At 52.4% G+C, this 17,319-nt stretch overlaps 1 protein-coding gene and 1 long non-coding RNA gene across 6 annotated transcripts in view; one reads left to right on the top strand and one right to left on the bottom strand.

The window, feature by feature from the left end:
• LOC309863063 overlaps positions 1-7,837 on the bottom strand; it is a 71,162-nt gene extending 63,325 nt beyond the window's left edge. Inside the window, exons 1-4 of one of the 5 annotated variants that reach the window (XR_014310875.1) lie at positions 7,686-7,834; positions 4,543-4,925; positions 3,845-3,986; positions 2,564-2,831 (exon numbers count right to left, since the gene is read on the bottom strand). This is a non-coding gene — a long non-coding RNA (uncharacterized lncRNA). The other 4 variants (XR_014310873.1, XR_014310874.1, XR_014310876.1 and 1 more) reach the window with 4 other exon arrangements.
• A 298-nt stretch (positions 7,838-8,135) lies between these two features.
• GRPEL1 (GrpE like 1, mitochondrial) lies at positions 8,136-15,787 on the top strand. The gene is made up of 4 exons (XM_082727531.1): positions 8,136-8,265; positions 10,706-10,868; positions 12,096-12,177; positions 14,627-15,787. Exons 1-4 carry the CDS (start codon positions 8,168-8,170, stop codon positions 14,971-14,973), a joined length of 690 nt encoding a protein of 229 aa, XP_082583657.1. The 5' UTR covers positions 8,136-8,167; the 3' UTR covers positions 14,974-15,787.
• The last annotated feature ends 1,532 nt before the right edge of the window (positions 15,788-17,319 follow it).

Genomic DNA, 17,319 nt, shown 5'->3' with positions numbered 1-17,319 from the left:
AAGGCACAAGGTGGACTGATAACTATGGCTATTCACCACAGACTGAGAGCCTTGCTTTCCTCCTATGGCGGCCTCCCTGCGTCTGATACCCACCTGGGCCCTGGAATGGCTCAGCACGTGACCAATGAACCACAGCAACTGTGTGATGTCTTCGTGGGTTCTCCTCATCCCGTTTCACAGATGAGGAAACTGAGGCCCAGAGAGTCAGGACAGTGTTGCCCTGGAAACCAGGGGCGCTGCCCCCTTCCACGGAGACCATTGCCCATTCAGAGAGTACATCTTGTACAGGCAGAAACAGACATCTACCCCTCCAAGCCCGTCTTCTTGCTGGCTTCCCCAACAACTGCCTTGCATGCATTGTGTGCTCTTCCTTCCAGAACCTTCTCTTTCTGTTCCCTCCCTTCCCACCATCTGGGATGGCAGCCTGCATTTGAATGGCCCGTTTCCTTAGTTGTTCCCCTAAAGTAAAGAAGTGGCCAGGCCTCGCCTTGGCATGCACAGCACATGATAAAGGAGAAGAGACTGGGGCCCCTTCCAAGGGCGAGCAATGGGAAGGACCCCAGCGAGCCCAGCCATTGGGAGAGAGAAGAGGAAGAGGCCCAGCCAGAAGAGACAGAGAATGTGGGGTCCCTAATAGCTCTGAGAAGACAAAAGACCTGTTTGTCCTGAGGGACAGACGTGAAGTCTCTGCCACAAGAAACAAAGTCAGTAAAAACAGTTTCCCTTTATTTTACAAAAATGCAATCTTGTGAGTTTTTCAGGTAACTTTAGGTAAATAATCACAACAGTGTTACGAGCATCTTGACGGAAGGCCAGTAGTATCTTTTATTCTGATCACAAGTTTCTGTCTTGGGCTTCCCTTCAGCCTCAGGGATCCTGTCCAGTGTTCCCGAGTTCCCTGAGTGTGTCCCCCGCGCAGGCCTCAGACAGAGAGGAGTCAAGATCTGAGTCCGACCTGATGGAATTTCAATGCTGGAATGGTTAAGACTTTGGGGGGCTCTCAGGATAATGTGAATGTGCTTTGCCTCTGAGAAGACATGAATTTGGGGGACCAGAGGGCAGACTGTCAGGGGTTAAGGGGTATCCCATCGAAAGGCATGCTGATGTCCTAAACCCCAGGGCCCGTCAATGAGATCTTTGTGGGAATGAAGTCTTTGCAGATGTAATTAGTGAAGCTGAGGCTATAATGGAGTTGAGGGGGCTCTACTCTGATATGAGTGGGTGCCCTTCAAAGAAGAGAGAATTTTGAACACAGTTGTAGTAACAAGAAATCATGTCTGTTGTCATAAGCCAGCCACCATCTGAGTTTCCTAGGGATGTAACAGGGCACCATGGACTGGCTTGCTTACACAATAGGAATTTACAGTCTGGAGGCTGGCAGCCCAAGGTCAAGGTCTCGGCAGGGTTGGCTCCTTCTGGGGCCTTGGCAGAGAATCCGTTCCCTGCCTCTCCCCCAGCCTCCGAGGTTTACCAGCATCCTCCACCCTCTCAGGCTCAGAGACGAACTACAGATCTCTACATCTCCCTGTGCACCTGTGTGTCCAAATGGCCCCTCTCTGTAAGGACACCTGGATGGCAGCTGAGGCCTACCCTGATGACCTCATTTTACCTTAATTCCCCTGTAGAGACCCTGTCTCCCAATCCAAACCTTTTGTTGTCTGGCTTATTTCAAGGAGAACAAGGCTTTCAAGTCTTATCCACACTGCAGCAGCTGTCGGAATCTTCTTCTTTGTTAAGGTTGAATGACATGGCGTCGCACAGATGGGACACACCGTGTGTCAGTCCCTCCATCTGAGGGCCTGAGGACCACTTCCAACCTCTCGGCTCCTGGGGACAGTGCTGTCACGGACATGAGTGTTCAGACATCTCCGGGTTCCTGCTCTCGATGCCTTCGGGGAAAGATCCCCAGGGACCATTTCTCACCCAGAAACGCTGACTTTCATAAGTCTTTAGGATGACGCACTTGCATCTTACCTGATGGTCTAATAAGTTGGTAGAAACCAAAACTTCCCGCCACGGATTTCTGGAGGGAAACTCAGTAGTTCTCCAGGGGAGGGGAAGAAGGGCAAGGCTGAGGCCTGGTGTCCAGCCTCCGTCCTGGGCTTCGCCCATTCTGCCTCCGAGCCGCTGGGAGGTGGGGTAACAGAGCCCCTGATGCTCCCAAGTGATGCATTCATGGTTGGGGTGGGCTGGAGGTTTTGCATCGGGGAGGCCCACAGTCTCATGGTCAGACGGACGTTAGGACTCGCTCACACTCTGAGTGCCCGCTACACTCCGCTGGAATAAAAGCCCAGCACGAGCACATTGGGGAAAGGACCCTGGGGTGAGAGGGACAGCAAAATCACAGTGGGGGTCAGATGTCCATTATATCTGAAAATGAAATAACACAGGGATTGAGGCTCCTGAGCCGGAACACACACGGACACAGCTCTGACTTAAGCCTGGGCCCCTTGTTCATTGAGGTAGTGGCAAAACAGCCACGGTGCAGGGACCACGAGGGACTTCCTGGAGGTTGGAACAGCAGGTACTGGAAAGAGCTTGAGGTCCAGAGTGTGAGAGCCCCCTTCTCTGTCCACTGGGGTTACGGCGACATCTGTCCCTGACGTGACTAGGAAGGGACACTGTGGTGACCACCTTAGCAGTAAGTGACGGAAGACCAACGCAAAGCAACCTAAGCAAACAAAGCCACTCCGAACTTGGCTCCTCGCGCGGGGATGGGTGCTGGTGTGCCTCAGGAGTGAAGAAAGGGCTTCTGGGGCCGGGGGGGTTAGGCTCTGGGATGGGGATCTGTGTCTCCAGCCCCCCTTCCTGTGTCTCTGCTGGTCAGTCCCCTGGAACGAGGTAGGAAGGGACTTCAGACAAGGTCCTGAGAGAGGACAAGCAAAGCAGATCCCCTTCCCCCATAACCAGAAGCACCAGCAACAGGAGTCATCTTGAAAACATTATGCATGTTTTGAAACCCAATTTTGGAGCAGATTCCAGACCGAAGTGCATTTGCTCCCTATTCAGATGCTGCTTATTCCAGAAAGAAAGCCCAGCACCAGCCATCTGTAGCACCAAGTGGAGCTCTCTGGATGCTATGTTGCGGCTCAGGGTGTGGGCAGACGGAGCTGTGGCAGGAGAGGGGATTTACGTGGCAGGGGCATGGCTGGGCACCTCCCCAGGGTCCCTGGCAGTGGCCAAGCTCCAGTCTGCCTTCCTATGGCCTCAGATCACTGGCTTTGTTTCTGGAAGGAACATCTTTCGTTTTGGAAACTCCCTTTGGAGAAGGTGTTTTCCAAGTTTTCACATCTATGAGAAAAGCAGTCCAATTGGGGAATGCAGGTGGAGGCCAGGGCAGAACAGAATGTGAAGGGGTGAGCTGGCAGGCTGGGCACACAGTGACTCCGCTACCCAGCTCACAGGCCCACTGCACAGAACTTCCCTGAAGATTGCTATGATGTGGCTTTTCTCTTCCCCCAGCTCTGTGGGTCGAATGTTGGAGATGCTGCTGTGATGGCCGGAGCTCCATCTTCATAGAGAGGGCGAGCGCCACCACTGGGGGAGGGCAGAGCCCCAAGTGGGAAGAGGTCTGGGCCCCGGATAACCTGGGACCACAGAGCCAGCCTGGGAGCTGTGGACTGCCCGTCCCCTGGACATTTGTATGGGGGAAATTAGTGTCTTTGGCTTTGGCGGCCGTTTCTTGGTTCCCTGACCCCAGGAGGGCTTAGGCATGAGAGCAGGGGCATCCACTGCTTCCGGTGGCTACACGTCATTGTCTGGGGGATGGACAGCACAGCCACGTGCTTCTCACGATACCACGAGTGTCCCTAGCCTCATTACTCAGGGGAGAGCCCCACCTCACCCCTGTTCACTGCGGTTCCGCAGGATCACAGCCATCACCTCAAGATGCCTCTGGCTCTGGTTCTGGTTCTGGGCTCGGGACCCATCCAAGCGCAGAGCCAAGGAAAAACAAAGAACCCAGCTTCATCATGGGGATTCAAGAGCTGCAGAAGGTAAGGGAAGGCTGATGCGCCAGGGGTTCCCTACCATTCGTGCCCTCCAACGCCTCTGTAATAATCTCCATTATTTTTCTAATGAGAAACCATCCCTCCTGCCAATCCTCTCCCACAGCGCTTTTCATGGTTCTGACTTTTTTCTGGCCAATGATGACTGTCTACCAACATACAGAAGGGCTCGAAACGCAGGGGGCTGTTGGGGAACAATTTAATCAGCCTTACATTCAAATTATCTCTCATGTCCACAGGCTTCATAAGCTCTCCCCAGGGTGCGAGGGGCTTGCCGCCTCCTCCCTCCTTCCCCATCCTTCGGGCAAGCCAAGGCCACTGTCTTCCCAGCTCTTTGGGAAGAGAAAACTGCGCCCATGGAGGGCCCTTGACTGCACCTGGAATAGCTGGTTCTAACCGCTGTCTTTCCAAAGTTCTTAAGGACATGCTGTGAGTTCTGTTGTATTCGTGTCTCCCTGTGCAACAGATGGGACTCTTTTTGCAAAGGTAAGTTCAACAGGAACATCTGTGGCCCCTTCTGGTGGCATTTTCTTACCAAGAACATCCTTCCTGCTTAGAGCCAGTGTGCCAGAGACGAGTTGTGGTGAGATCTGCTGCTAGACATCAGGTCCCTCATCCAGGCAAGTCTCCCAGCCTGGGAACCCTGGATTCCCCTTGGCGGAGGAGTTGGCCACCAAACAAAGCAATAATCCAAAGTGGGACAAGAATGAGCGGTGGTGCTGAAAAAGGGAGCAAGGGCTAGGATCAGTCTATTCCATGTGCTGAGATCCAAAACATGATCCAATAAAGCCAGTAAATGTAAGGCCCACCTCACGGGATTCTTCAGGGCCTCAGTGCCCTTCCAGGTCTCACAGCAGCAGGTGCCGGCAGGCTGGGCTCCCAGGGGGGCTCCTTTAGGTTGCTGGTGGAGTCCGGCTCCTGGCAACAGAAAGTCGGAGATCTTCATTTCCTTGCTGACCATCAGCTAAAGGCCACCCTCTGCTCCTGGAGGCCACACACTCCTGTCCCTCTCCCACAACCCTTCCATCTCCAAAGTGGCTGTAGCCATGTTCTCACACTTGGAAGCTCTCTGAGGTGGCTTGCTGGAGGAACCTCTATACTTACCAAAGTCAAGCCCAGCAGATAATCTCCATGAAAGCTAACTGCCTTGGGCTTTTCATTACATCTGCAAAGTGCCTTCAGATCAGCACTGGGATTTGTGTTGGATTGGATAATCAGAGGATGGTAATCTCGAGGCCCAGCTTTAGAATTCTGTCTACCACACCCATTATGCCCCCTCTTTTTTTTAGGGAGAGAGAGAGGGAAAGCAGGGGAAGGGCAGAGGGAGGGGAAAAAGAACCTTAAGCAGACTCCATGCTCAGTGAGGAGCCCAGTACAGGACTCGATCCCACAATTTTGAGATCATGACCGGAGCTGAAATCAAGAGTCGGACGTTTAACCAACTGAGCCATCCAGATGCCCCTCCCATTTTTTAAATTGGCTTATTTCAGAGTTGAATTAAAGGAGGAAAACCCACATCTGCGCTGAGGGACAGTAATAATGCAGTTTGTGGTGGCAGCCAACACTCTGTGGAGACGGACACATGCTGCTGGCTTCCCCTCTGACCGTCAGGTGGAAGCTGAGATTAGTTGAGGAAAACAAGGGAAAGTTCTGCCTTTTTCTGCCTTCGAGACCTTGAACAAGTGACCCAACCTGGCGGGCTCTGGCCCTTCATCACCTTATTGTGTGCTGACCCAAAAGGACATCCACCCAGAGCCTAGCAGCCACCAGCACTCTGCTGTTAGGAGGGTCACACCCATGGTCAACTTGCCTTTGAGCCATCTGCAGAACCTTCATCCAGGGACACCTTCTTAAACATCACCCCCTCCTTGTCAGGGGCACCATGCACTGCTGAGCTTGCTTTTCCTGCATCCCCACCAAGGGCCACCCACACCCTTTGTGAAGTATGATCAGTGGGCTGATCCAGGAGTCTTCCCATACAAGCAGCTTCCTTTCCATGTGGAGAGGACTTGCACCAAGTTCATGAAGACCTCAAGGAACTAACTACCTGAGCACGTGTCCAAGAGAAGGCAAAATGACTCTTTCGTATGGGACACCCCAGCTCCCTTTTGGAAGTTTCCAGTGTGGCCACGAGGTGGCAACACAGGTAGATCCCTGTTCAGGGAGATTGCAAGAGGTGAGACACTGGTCAGGATTATGGCTTCTTGGCAAGCCTGGACCAACTGGTGGTTCACTGTCCCCAGCGTGGCCTCGCATCGCGACATGGGACCTGGTGGCTATAACTCTCTCCTGACTGTCCTCATGCTGCACTGTAAGCTATTTGGGGTGCCCAGACTCCCTCTGAACCCAAATACGTTAGAAAATGAGTATTTGTTCTTTAAACTTCACAATAAATATAATCCAAGTTTTGGGGCGCTTGGGTGGCTCAGTCGGTTAAGCGTGTCCCTTTGGCTCAGGTCATGGTCCAGGGTCCTGGGATTGAGCCCTGCATCGGGTTCCCTGCTCCGCAGGGAGCCTGTTTCTCCATCTCCTTCTGCCTCTTCCCCTGCTTGTGTGCTGCTTCTCTTTCAAACAAAAAATTAAAAAATCTTTTTAAAGAAATGATCTCAGTTTTACATATGAGCAGATCAAGGATTGTGGCTTGCCCAAAGCCAGTGAGAAACAAGGGCATTATCATGCTATATTTTATTATAGTAAATTTCAAATATACCAAAGAAGAGTTACAATTTGGACGGTATTCACCATTCAGCCTCAACCATTTTCAACATTTTGCCATTTTCTATATATTTTTTTTACAAGAGTATTTATAAGGCAAATTCCAAACAGTATGGCAATATAGTGTAAATACTCCGTTTGCATTCCTCAACAAATGGGGCATTTTGACCTAACCGATACGCCGTTCTCTCTCTGTAACAAGTGTCACGACCTCCTTTACCATTCTGTTTGTATCCAAATTTCCCCTCACCGTGTCACAAATGTCTTTTGTGCAGCTGTTTTTTTCCATCATGATCCACATAAGGTCCTCACATCCATTTAATTGTGTCTTTTAAGCTTTAATTGTCAGACAGTCCTCCTTTTTTTCTTTTCCTCCAGCCCCTTAATTAATAAACTGGGTCATTCTCCCCCAGAACAGCCCCCCTCCCAGATCTGGCGGCTGGCCTCCCCCTGCAGGTGTCGCAGACTACCGTTCAACACCGTCACTACTTCTGCGCGCGGAGAAGAGTTGGTCCTCCCCGACGTGACGTGCGGGCAGCCCTGCCCCTCGCGGAAGCCACAGCTCCAGCCCCGGCAGCCCGGGCGGCAAGGGGCCCACGGGGTTGCGGCCAGGCGCGCTGGAGCAAGAGCCGGGTCAGAGTTCCGGGGCCCTCGCCAGACGGACGGCAGCCGAGGGCTAGTACCTCGGCCTCGGGGCCTGTGATCGAGCTGCAGTGGCCGTTGCCACTTGGGTTCATGACCTTCAGCTGTGTCCCAGAGCCCCCTAGGCGCCGAGGTCCTCGCCACAATGTGTGTTTTACTCGGAGAAGCGAGGGCACAGCGCAGAGAACCAGTGTCGGCCCACGTCTCCATCCACCCTCCAGCGTCCACGCGGGCCCATCCGCCCCTGGGTTCCCGCCCCGGCTCTGACAGGAGCCCCCCTCGGTCCCCACCGCGGACCCGACCCGGCACCCGGCCTCTCACCGCGCCGGGCGTCCCGAAAGCCCGCACAGCCCGAGCGCGCACACGCAGCTTGCACAACGCGCTCCCACAGCGAAATGCGGCGCAAGCGCCGAAGGGTCTGCCGGACGCGAGTCTCCCGGGCCGAGAGCCGCACTTCCGGCGCCCCGCCCCCCCACGCTTCGTCCCCATTGGTTCTTCCTGGACCGTGCCCCGCCCGCGAGCTTCTCCTCCCACGATTCCCTTCACCTTTTACCTCCTCACCTTCCGAGCCCCGGAAGCCTCCGACCCCGCCCACCAGGAGGGAACGAGCTGAGAGCCGCAGCGGGGGGGGGGGGTTGGCGGGGCGTGATCTGAAGCGGCCCACAATATTGGTTACTATTGACTGTCCATCAGAGGAGAAGCAGTTACGGACTGGCTGAAGGGAAGTGGTTGGGCGGGGACGAAGGCAGAGAGTCAGCGCGAGTGGCTACGCCCCCTAGGGGGCGGGCCAGCGAGCTAAGCGCATGCCCAGTGCGTGCGCAGTGGTGGCGGCGGCGGCAGTCATGGCGGCTCGGTGTGTGAGGCTGGCGCGGCAAAGTCTCCCAGCTTACCTGTCTCTCAGGTAAGGCGCGCTCGGCTGCCCGTGGCGGAAGAAGGACGTTGTCCTCAGTGCGGCTTCCACTCAGAACGAGGCTGCGCCGGGGGTCTGGCCCGGAGAGGGGTGTCGTGGGCCCCGCGGTTCGCCAACGCGGCACGCGGACCCCCCGCCCGGGGCCTGGCCTGCTGCTGGGGCTGAGCGGCCCCGCGTACCGGCCCACGCGCGCTCGCGCCCGGGATCTGGCGGGCCGCCCAAGGCCAGGTCGCGCGCGCGCGCGCGTGCTCGGGCAGCGCCAGGCTTGGTCCGCCAGGCGTTCGGGCTCGTCCCGAACCTCGGCCCGGTTCCTTTCGGAGTGCAGGCCAGAAGCGCTGCGAGGGCCGCCCCGCCATGGAAGGAGCAGTTTAGGTGAACCGTCCAGGGCCGTCCCCCTGTTCTTTTAGCCGGCGGCCTCTGCCATTCGAAGTCCTAGATCGAAACGTAATTTGGCAAGTCTTAGCGTCGCCTTTGCCGGAGGAACGGCTCCGAACCGTGTACTTCACGGAGGAGCTGCTCGGGCCAAACGTTGGGTAGCAGCCGGGCGGAGCCGAAGCTGGACTTCTCTTCGGACGCGCTTGCTCGCGTGGACCTGGAGACCCGGCGGGTGGGGCGAGGATGACCTCCGGTGGTTGGGGGTCACGCTGTGATTGCCAGCCTCGGAAATTACAGAAAGCGACACATGCGGACAGAGCCTTGAGCACCCGGATTCCCGGGGTTGCTCAGGTAGTCTGTGGTTTTGTATCTGAATTAGTTAGAAAGCAGTCACAAAGGTAGCAATAACTTTCTGTTCTTGAGGACTAGCTGACTGTGGAAAGAGGCTCAAACGGGGAGTCAGGTGGAGTCCTAGTCCTAACTCTGAGAGGGGGCTAAGCTCTGACTGCCTGGCTGCATCCCCTCCGTGGCTGAGCAGCAGAATAGGTACAGAGGCTGTGACTGTCATATCCAGGAATCAGCACTGCTAAGAAAGACAGCCGGCCTCACAACAGCATATGCAGTTGTTAAATTACCAGCTTCTTTAAATCACAGAAATAAAATACAATAAAAGGCTTAATGCACTCCACTCCGCAGACTAATGGGTCCTTCCATTCTCCTCCAGGCCTAAGACACAGGTATACATATACAGGATTTCTGGGGTTTGTCCTGACAGAGAGGCTTCATGTTTTGTCTATTTCTCTAAATTGCATTTTGTACCTTCCAGTACATCTGTAGTGTATCCCAGAGGTGAGAGTTTGACATTCTTTTTCACAGCCACAGAATATTCCAGGTTGTGGAAGTGACAGTGTGTTCAGCAGTGTCCCCAGCTTGTTGCTGTATTGTGTTGCCGTAAACATTCTTGTACACATAATCTGTGTACTGATAGCTCCTGTTCTTTGAGGCAGTTCCCTTTATTCTAGGAAGAAGATTGTACTTATTTTCAGATTGAAATGTGGTGCCATTAAGAAGAACTCTTAGCAGGGTGCCTGGGTGGCTCAGTCCTTAAGCGTCTGCCTGCAGCTCAGGTCATGATCCCAGAGTCCTGGGATCAAGTCCCACATCAGGCTCCCTGCTCTTCGGGGTGACTCCTTCTCCCTCTACCACCCCCCTGCCTGTGTTCCTTCTCTCACTGTCACTCTTTCTCTGTCAAATAAATAAAATCCTAAAGAAAAAAAAAAGAAGACAAAGAAGAACTCTTAGAAGAAATCTGAGTTTTAAGCTTAGAGGAGAAATCTGGTCCTGGTGAAGAAGTCTGAGTTTAAGACCATTCTGCCATTCATCAATAACTTTCTGACCTTGGGCTTATCACTTAACCTTTTTCATGTGAGGATCAGATTGGATAAGGTTTTGAGTACTTCCAGTACTGGGTTTAGAGCTACTTGTTTCCTTCCATATATCCCGCTGCTTTCCTATCTCCAGTGTGGACTCCTTATGTGTAACTCTTACCTATCCTTCAGAGCCCCTCTGTACAAAGCCTTTCATGGTCTTCCATTTCCCCAAAGTTATAAACATTCTAGCCTGAGCCTCCTAAAGCATGATTCCTTCTTTATCACTTTTAAACCCAAAATTATACTTTGTCTGTAGATGCCTTTTGCCCAGTCTGCCCTTGTCCTCTACATCAGCAGAAGACCTCACTTCTCCTAGTAGCTACTCACTCAATATGTGATGGGTGTGGATGACCATACATCCACAGAAGGAGGTGTTTGGAAGGGGAAGAGGTTAGTTCCATAGCCTTGGTACATTGACAAACTAGTTTACACACAGAAGGTTGTATATAAGTTAGTACCTTCTATACATAATATGCTGTCTGGCTTTATTAGATCTAAGATAAATTCATTCCACCTCACACGTCAGTAGCAAATAGTTTTAAATTATCTCAAGTTTCTAAACTGATACATCAGACTTTTAAGCCAAAAGTCCAGTCTTAATTCCCAGTGCTATGCATTTGCCTTAGACCATCTCCTCGGCTGCTGTGCACAGCTACGAAACAGAAGAACAGTGGCCAGAACCTGGAAGAGGACGTGAGTCAGAATGAACAGAAGACAGATACTCCTTCCCCAGAGAAGATACTCCTGGACGAGAAGGTCAAGCTAGAAGAGCAGCTGAAGGAGACTGTGGTAAGGTCATGTGGACTCTTGTGGGAAGTGTGATCTGTTGAGCTCAGGTGGGGTTCTCCAGAGGACGTCTGGCTGGAGGAGGTGGGTCATTTTCCAAAAACTATGGTCGGCTCCTGTAGCAAGTTCCCACTGAAGAAGGGACTAGAATTCAAATCCTCTGTGGCTCTGGTTCCGTCATGAGAATCCTCTTTACATGCTGCATAGATGATACACCAAGTTAAGATGTGAGGCGGTCTTTACAAGTGAGGAACACGCACCTGGCACTTACGCAAGGTCTGACAGGAAGGCAAGGGCTAGGGCCCGAGGCGGGTTCTGTGGTGCACTCCCAGGGAGGGAGGAGTTCGGTGAACTAGTTGGAAGGACAGATCATTACTCCACGTGAAAAGGCGTAGGTGGCACAAATCAGGTTCTTTAAGAATTGAAAACACCCTCCTATCAGACACTCTGTACTGGCTCTGTTTCAACCACCTTATTTAATCTTCACAACACCTGTGGGTCACCTGTTAGAGCCCCGGTTACAGATGAGGACTGAGGCACGGGAAGGTTGGGTAACTTTCCCCAGGTTGCTTAGCTACTGATCGGCAGAACCCAGGTTTGAGCCTTGGGAGCCTTGTTCTAGAATCACCTGTAACTGGAGGACAGGTGAAGGACAGAGGCCCTGGAGCTGAAGTGCGCAGATGCGCAGTCTGGCAGGACAGTTGGTGAGAAACAGAGGGCGTAGCATTTGCTGATTGGTACCCAGTGAGTGTTGGGATGGGGCCATTGGGCAGAAGTTGAAAGACGAGATTCACGGATGGGATTTTCTCCACTCAGTGGGCTGGTGGTTCTAAATCCCTCCCGGAGCTGTGGGCTCTGGGTGCGTCCACCCCAACCAGCGTTCTGGGATTCCCTGAAGTTGGAAATTCTACGCCGAGTGACCAGGCCGTCCTAGAGGGGCGATGAGACAGACCGTAAAACCATGAGACTTTTCCTCATCCTTATCCAGCTGCTCTCTGGGGGCTGTACAGATTCGTGACCCCTTGACGTCATTCCTTGGAAATGGTGACATGAGTGGACCTTCTTTCTGCTCAGGAAGCGGCGCTGCCTGCTGTCTAAAACACCAGACATAATGACACGTGTTACTTGTACTTTGACTTGGGATTTGTTAGTATTGCATTTGTTTTCTTACGAATCCGTTCCCTTTTTTATTTATGCGCATTTCCTATTTGCTCTTTTTTTTTCTTTTAGGAAAAATATAAGCGAGCTTTGGCAGACACTGAGAACTTGAGGCAGAGGAGCCAGAAATTAGTGGAGGAGGCAAAATTATATGGTAACTTTGAACACTGCTTGCACTGATCCTAGAAAAGTTCGGGGCAGGTGGGCGGGGGGCCAGGATGAGGAGGCCAGGGTAGGGGGGTGCGGGGCGCGTTCCCTCCAGCAGGGAGGGGTCCCCAAGGAGCCGAAGGTGACCCGCACTTAGGATGGCAGGTGTCACTCCTTTGGTGAGGAGTGTGTGTGCATTGCTATCCCCACGTGGATTTCTATTAACCTGAGGCCGTCTGAGCCTGCAGATGGTACCCGCAGGCCAGCCTCCAGATGGGGCATTTCCGTGGCTCACTCAGCAGTCGCATAGGCCAGAGATGGAAGATGCTGTCTGCACTGTCAGCATTGGGATGTTTTTGTCACTGTCCTTTGCATTTTACATGTGAGATCATTGAGGCTTCACGAGGCTGGGAAGTCACAGTGGTGTGCTGAGGCCGGTGCCCCCGACTGGTGTCCACTAAATGTTGGTACGGTTTGAGCATTCACAGGACCTTGTGTACAGACCGGCAGGCACCATTCTCCCCAATTCTGGAAGAGCCACCTTGGGCTCATAGACGTGAGCTGCTTTGCCCAAGGACAGAAGGCAGGTGCACGGCCTGGTGGAAGCCAGGATCCAGTCACATCCACAGGCAGCAGCCAACAGTCTCTTCTTGAAATTCTGCTTATTCCTCTTTCTGGTAACGCCCTTCGTTGGCTTCTCATTTGCCTGGCCTCTAGAAGTCTGGGTCTTTCAGGGATTAGAGTCAGGCCTCCCCTCCTCTTGACATCCTTCCCATGAGACTCACCCTCCCACGGGCCCACGCACAGGTTCTTTGTGGCTCAGACGTTTGTTCGGAGCTCTGGTCCTGTCTGTCCTCTCGTTTACCCCGCATCTTCATCTGGGTGTCTCATGGGTGCTTTAAACTCCATTTTCCCTTTATCTGTGCTGTCCTTCCTCATTCTGCTAAATGATCCTGTGATCTTGCCTGGTTTTTATTAAGGGCAGGAATCAAGTTCTCTTCTCCTGTCCCAAGGGCACTGAGTGGCTGGCCTCCCAGCTGTCTATTTACCTGGATGGATCCTGGCCAGCTTTGGTGCTCACACCACCACACCCTGGACCAAAGGGATAAGATACAGTCATTCCTCGCTTTACCATGCTTCACAGATGATGAGGTTTTTGCCAGTTGAAGGTTTATGGCAACGCTCTGTCGCGCAAGCATTTTTTCACCAGCATCTGCTAACTTCCTGTCTCTGTCACATGTCAGCGAGTCTCACAGCAGTTCCAACACTTGATTATCACTGTGTTTGTTGTGGCCTGTGACCACACCTCGTTGGAATCTCAGATAGTTAGCATCTTTTAGCAAAATGTATTTTTTAAGGTATGTGTGTTTTACACATAATACTATTGCACACCTCATAAATTCAGCATAAACATAATTTCTACATGCATTGAGAACCCCAAAAACTCATTTGACTCCACTTACTGAGCTCCTTACCCTTTCGGGGCAGTCCACAGCTTGAACCACCATACCTGTGCCAGATTCCCTGACAGTGTGACCACGCTGTCCACCCATTTGGCTGCCCCATCTGGAACCTTCAGCTCGTCTGGGCCTGCCTCTTCCTGTGCTCTGGCTGCCCGTCAGTCCTCAAACGTTTGGATGACTCTTGAGGCCTTGGTTCACAGACCTCTCCTCTGACTCTCCAGTCTCGATGAAGTCCCTTAGTATAATCGTTCCTCGGCACTGGGGAAAGTGCCCTCTTGGAGGTGGGACCTGTAATTTTGTCACTCATAGTTCTTGGATGCCGTGTCTATGTTCCCTGAGGACAGACCGCCCTGAAAGAATCAGCACAAGCTTAATCCATGATAGACGTTGTGTTTTTAGCAGATAGGTAGAGAGTTTTTTATTTTATTTTCCAGCAGGAGGGGAAAGTGTTGTGAGAAGTTGCCCACAGGTGCTGCCTTGTGGTACAAGGTACCCTTGTGTCTGGTCAGGCCCAGACTTCCATTCAGCATCTGAAGCACTCTTCAAACCACAAACAGTTCGATGTAATATGCTGCCTTGAATTTTGAGGGACTTTTCTCCTACCGTCATTTCTTTTGTTAGATTAAGGTTAAAGCTCAGGTGTATCCTGGGAACTCAGCAAGGCAGCCCCTCCCCGGCCTCATGTCCACAGGATGCGGTGTTCTGTTTGGTGGCAAGCGCAGTTCCTTAGCCCAGGGGAGGGCTGATGGGGAGATGATTCTGCACCTCAAGAGCTGTTTATCTTCGTGCCTAATGAGCTCTCGTCTAAACCCAGAAGTTGTGGGGGGGCTTGTGGGGGTTTTGTTTTTTAATACGCCATTGGAATCCAAGGGCAAGTGAATGGTTTGAAAGGTTAACGTTCGGGAGGCTGTGCGTGCAGCCGGCGGTCTTCCGGCCCTTGGGGTGCCCCATGGCAATGGGGGTGCAAGTGACCATGTCCTTCCCTTCGTTTAGGCATCCAGGGCTTCTGTAAGGACTTGCTGGAGGTCGCAGATATCTTGGAGAAGGCGACGCAGAGTGTCCCGAAGGAGGAGGTCAGAGACGACAATCCTCACCTCAAGAACCTCTATGAGGGGCTCCTGATGACGGAGGTCCAGATCCAGAAGGTGTTCACCAAACACGGCTTGCTGCGGCTGAACCCCGTGGGTGCCAGGTTCGACCCCTATGAGCACGAGGCCCTGTTCCACACACCAGTGGAGGGCAAGGAGCCCGGCACGGTGGCACTGGTCAGCAAAGTGGGGTACAAGCTGCACGGGCGCACCCTGAGACCCGCACTGGTGGGGGTGGTGAAGGCAGCTTAGTGGCCTCATGGGGCTCCCGTGGGTTCTTTGCGATCCCCTGCTGTAGCTCTTGAAAGGTTCATCTTTGTGAATACCTTTGACCCTTTCCCTGTCCTTGTTGGAAAGCTTTAGTAACCAGTGGCTAAACAGAAAATGAAGCCGGTTGCACAGATGCGTGAATGAACTTAAATTTGGGAATCTGTTCGTTGATTTTTAATACACCTTTAATCGCTCTACATGCTTAGAGAACAGGCCGGCGGGACACGACTGGACCCAGAGGGTCATGAATCATGCTCTAGCTGGTTAAAGCCTAGCGACGTCCAGGTACCATAAATGAGTCAATGCCTTCGGGAACCCCACTTGGGCTGCACGCTGTGGCTCACCCGGGTCCTGGGCACTCAGCCCAAACCTTCCTGTGCAGAAGGGAAGGTGAGAGCTTGAGCATGTTCTTCCTGCTTAGAAAAGTTTCGCCATGCCCTCACTGAAGAACATACAAGTTCATTTGTAATTCGTTAGGGTCTAGCAACGAAAATACCCGACTTCCGGCTTCCTTCTGGAGATGGGAAGTGAGCACATGTGCCTGAACAGGCCTCACCAGCTTATTTTGCCCGTTACTGAATTTAACAAAATCAGTCACTCTTGACCTTTTGTTCATCTATTTGCAGAAATGTTCAGCTCTCTAGTAGCCACTTACTGATGACCGGAAGGTCTTTACCGTAGAAAGACGGACTTGCTCAAAATCCAAGGATTGCATGCTTCATACATTTTAAATGTCAATGTTTAATTTTCAAATTTTATTTAAGAGGATTAAAGCCCTAATGTGTTTATTTTCCTATTTTCTGGAAACTGTTTTGTGTACTTTGGTAGAGGAGACCCACCTACACTGAGCAGGATTCCGCTTTCCTGCTCTCGGCTCAAATCCCAAAGCCTTGTGCTTTACACTCAGACATGCCACACGTGGTAGCTTCCCCGTGGGAAGGGAGAACAGGAGGAAAACGGCGGGGGGGGGGGGCTTGGCTGGGGACAGATGTTGCCATCCACGGCCCTGGGGAGGGGACTGGGGACGGGTCTGCACCACTCTATAGCCCCCTCTGTTGCTCATTCACAACGGGGTGAGAGTGAGCGGTTACAGACCAGACAAAATCCAGCCTCCTGCTATCTGTGCTATAGAGAGGTATGTCTGGGACCGAAGGCCAACACTATTAATTCATTTACTACGTAAGAAAGGTGGGGCGGTTGACTTTGCTTGTAATTTTGAAAGATGTAGGTAGTATTCCCATAATTAAAAATTTAATTTATACTATTTCAAAGTATTTTCCTCTTTTCTGTAAAGCAGTCTTAATAAGTCTGTTGGTCACAAACTTGCCCCAGAACCGCAGGCAGCGTAGTGCACTGGAAAAACCCACCAGGACCAGAGCTCTGCAAGGGTCTTGCATCACCTTCCTGGAACTTCTATAAACTGAAAGCCACATGAGGAATTTTCAAACGAATTTCTACACGTGTGTAGCCCCTTCCTTGTCAGCTGGGGCATGACCACTGTGGGGGCTGCACCCCAGGAGACTGTGGGGATGGGCTGTGGCTCCGCTGTGGGTTCCCATCACCCTGCATCGCCCCTAAAAGGGAAGCGCCTCTCTACACTGGAGGTGAGATTTGCTGACGCATCCCACCCAGGGCCCAGGGGTGCATGACTGCGGGCCAGACACCACCAACCGGGTGGCGCCATTTGCTCCTGAGGGGCCTTTGTGGCCGGGGTCTGCCTGAGACACGCGCACAGTCCCTGGGGATTGGCTGCTGGCAGCCAGGGGGGAGCAGGCATGAAGGGCTTCTGTTTAGTAGCCAGTTTAACTCCTACCTGGGAGGGAAAACCGGTCTGACGCCGGAGTGCTGAGCTCAGACACGTCCTGAGAATGCCATCCCCAGCACGAGGGGCAGCCGCGACACCACTTTGTTCACCACTTGTTGAATGTGTAAAAAGTGCTAAAAATTGTAGAGTTCCTGTTTTTTACACATCCTTGGGATATGGGCCATCCAAAGGGCATTATTTTAAATGGCCGAATTACCTTTTTGGACTCAAGTAAGTTTCAATTTGGAAAAACCCTCAAAAATCCCATTTCATGGGATGCGGGGATGAATTTGACATGTTGAAGTTCAAGGGCCCTGTGCTGGCAGTCACAGTGAGGACTGATGGGCTGCACGGCCCACGGGGATGGGCTCAGAGGCAGCCAGTGAGGACAGGCCGTCTTCTTGGGACAGTCTGATGCTATAAAGTCAGTCACGCATTTACAGTTTTAAAACAGCCAAGCCTAAAGCAAGTTCTTCGTACCACCGAGAAAGATGCGCATCCTGAAAACCTGCTTAAGCACAGAA

This window comes from Mustela nivalis (genome assembly GCF_964662115.1).
Source record: "Mustela nivalis genome assembly, chromosome: 4".
Lineage (NCBI taxonomy): Eukaryota > Metazoa > Chordata > Mammalia > Carnivora > Mustelidae > Mustela > Mustela nivalis.
Note: the sequence above shows the minus strand (reverse complement) of the source record. Positions and strands in the feature narration are given on the sequence as shown.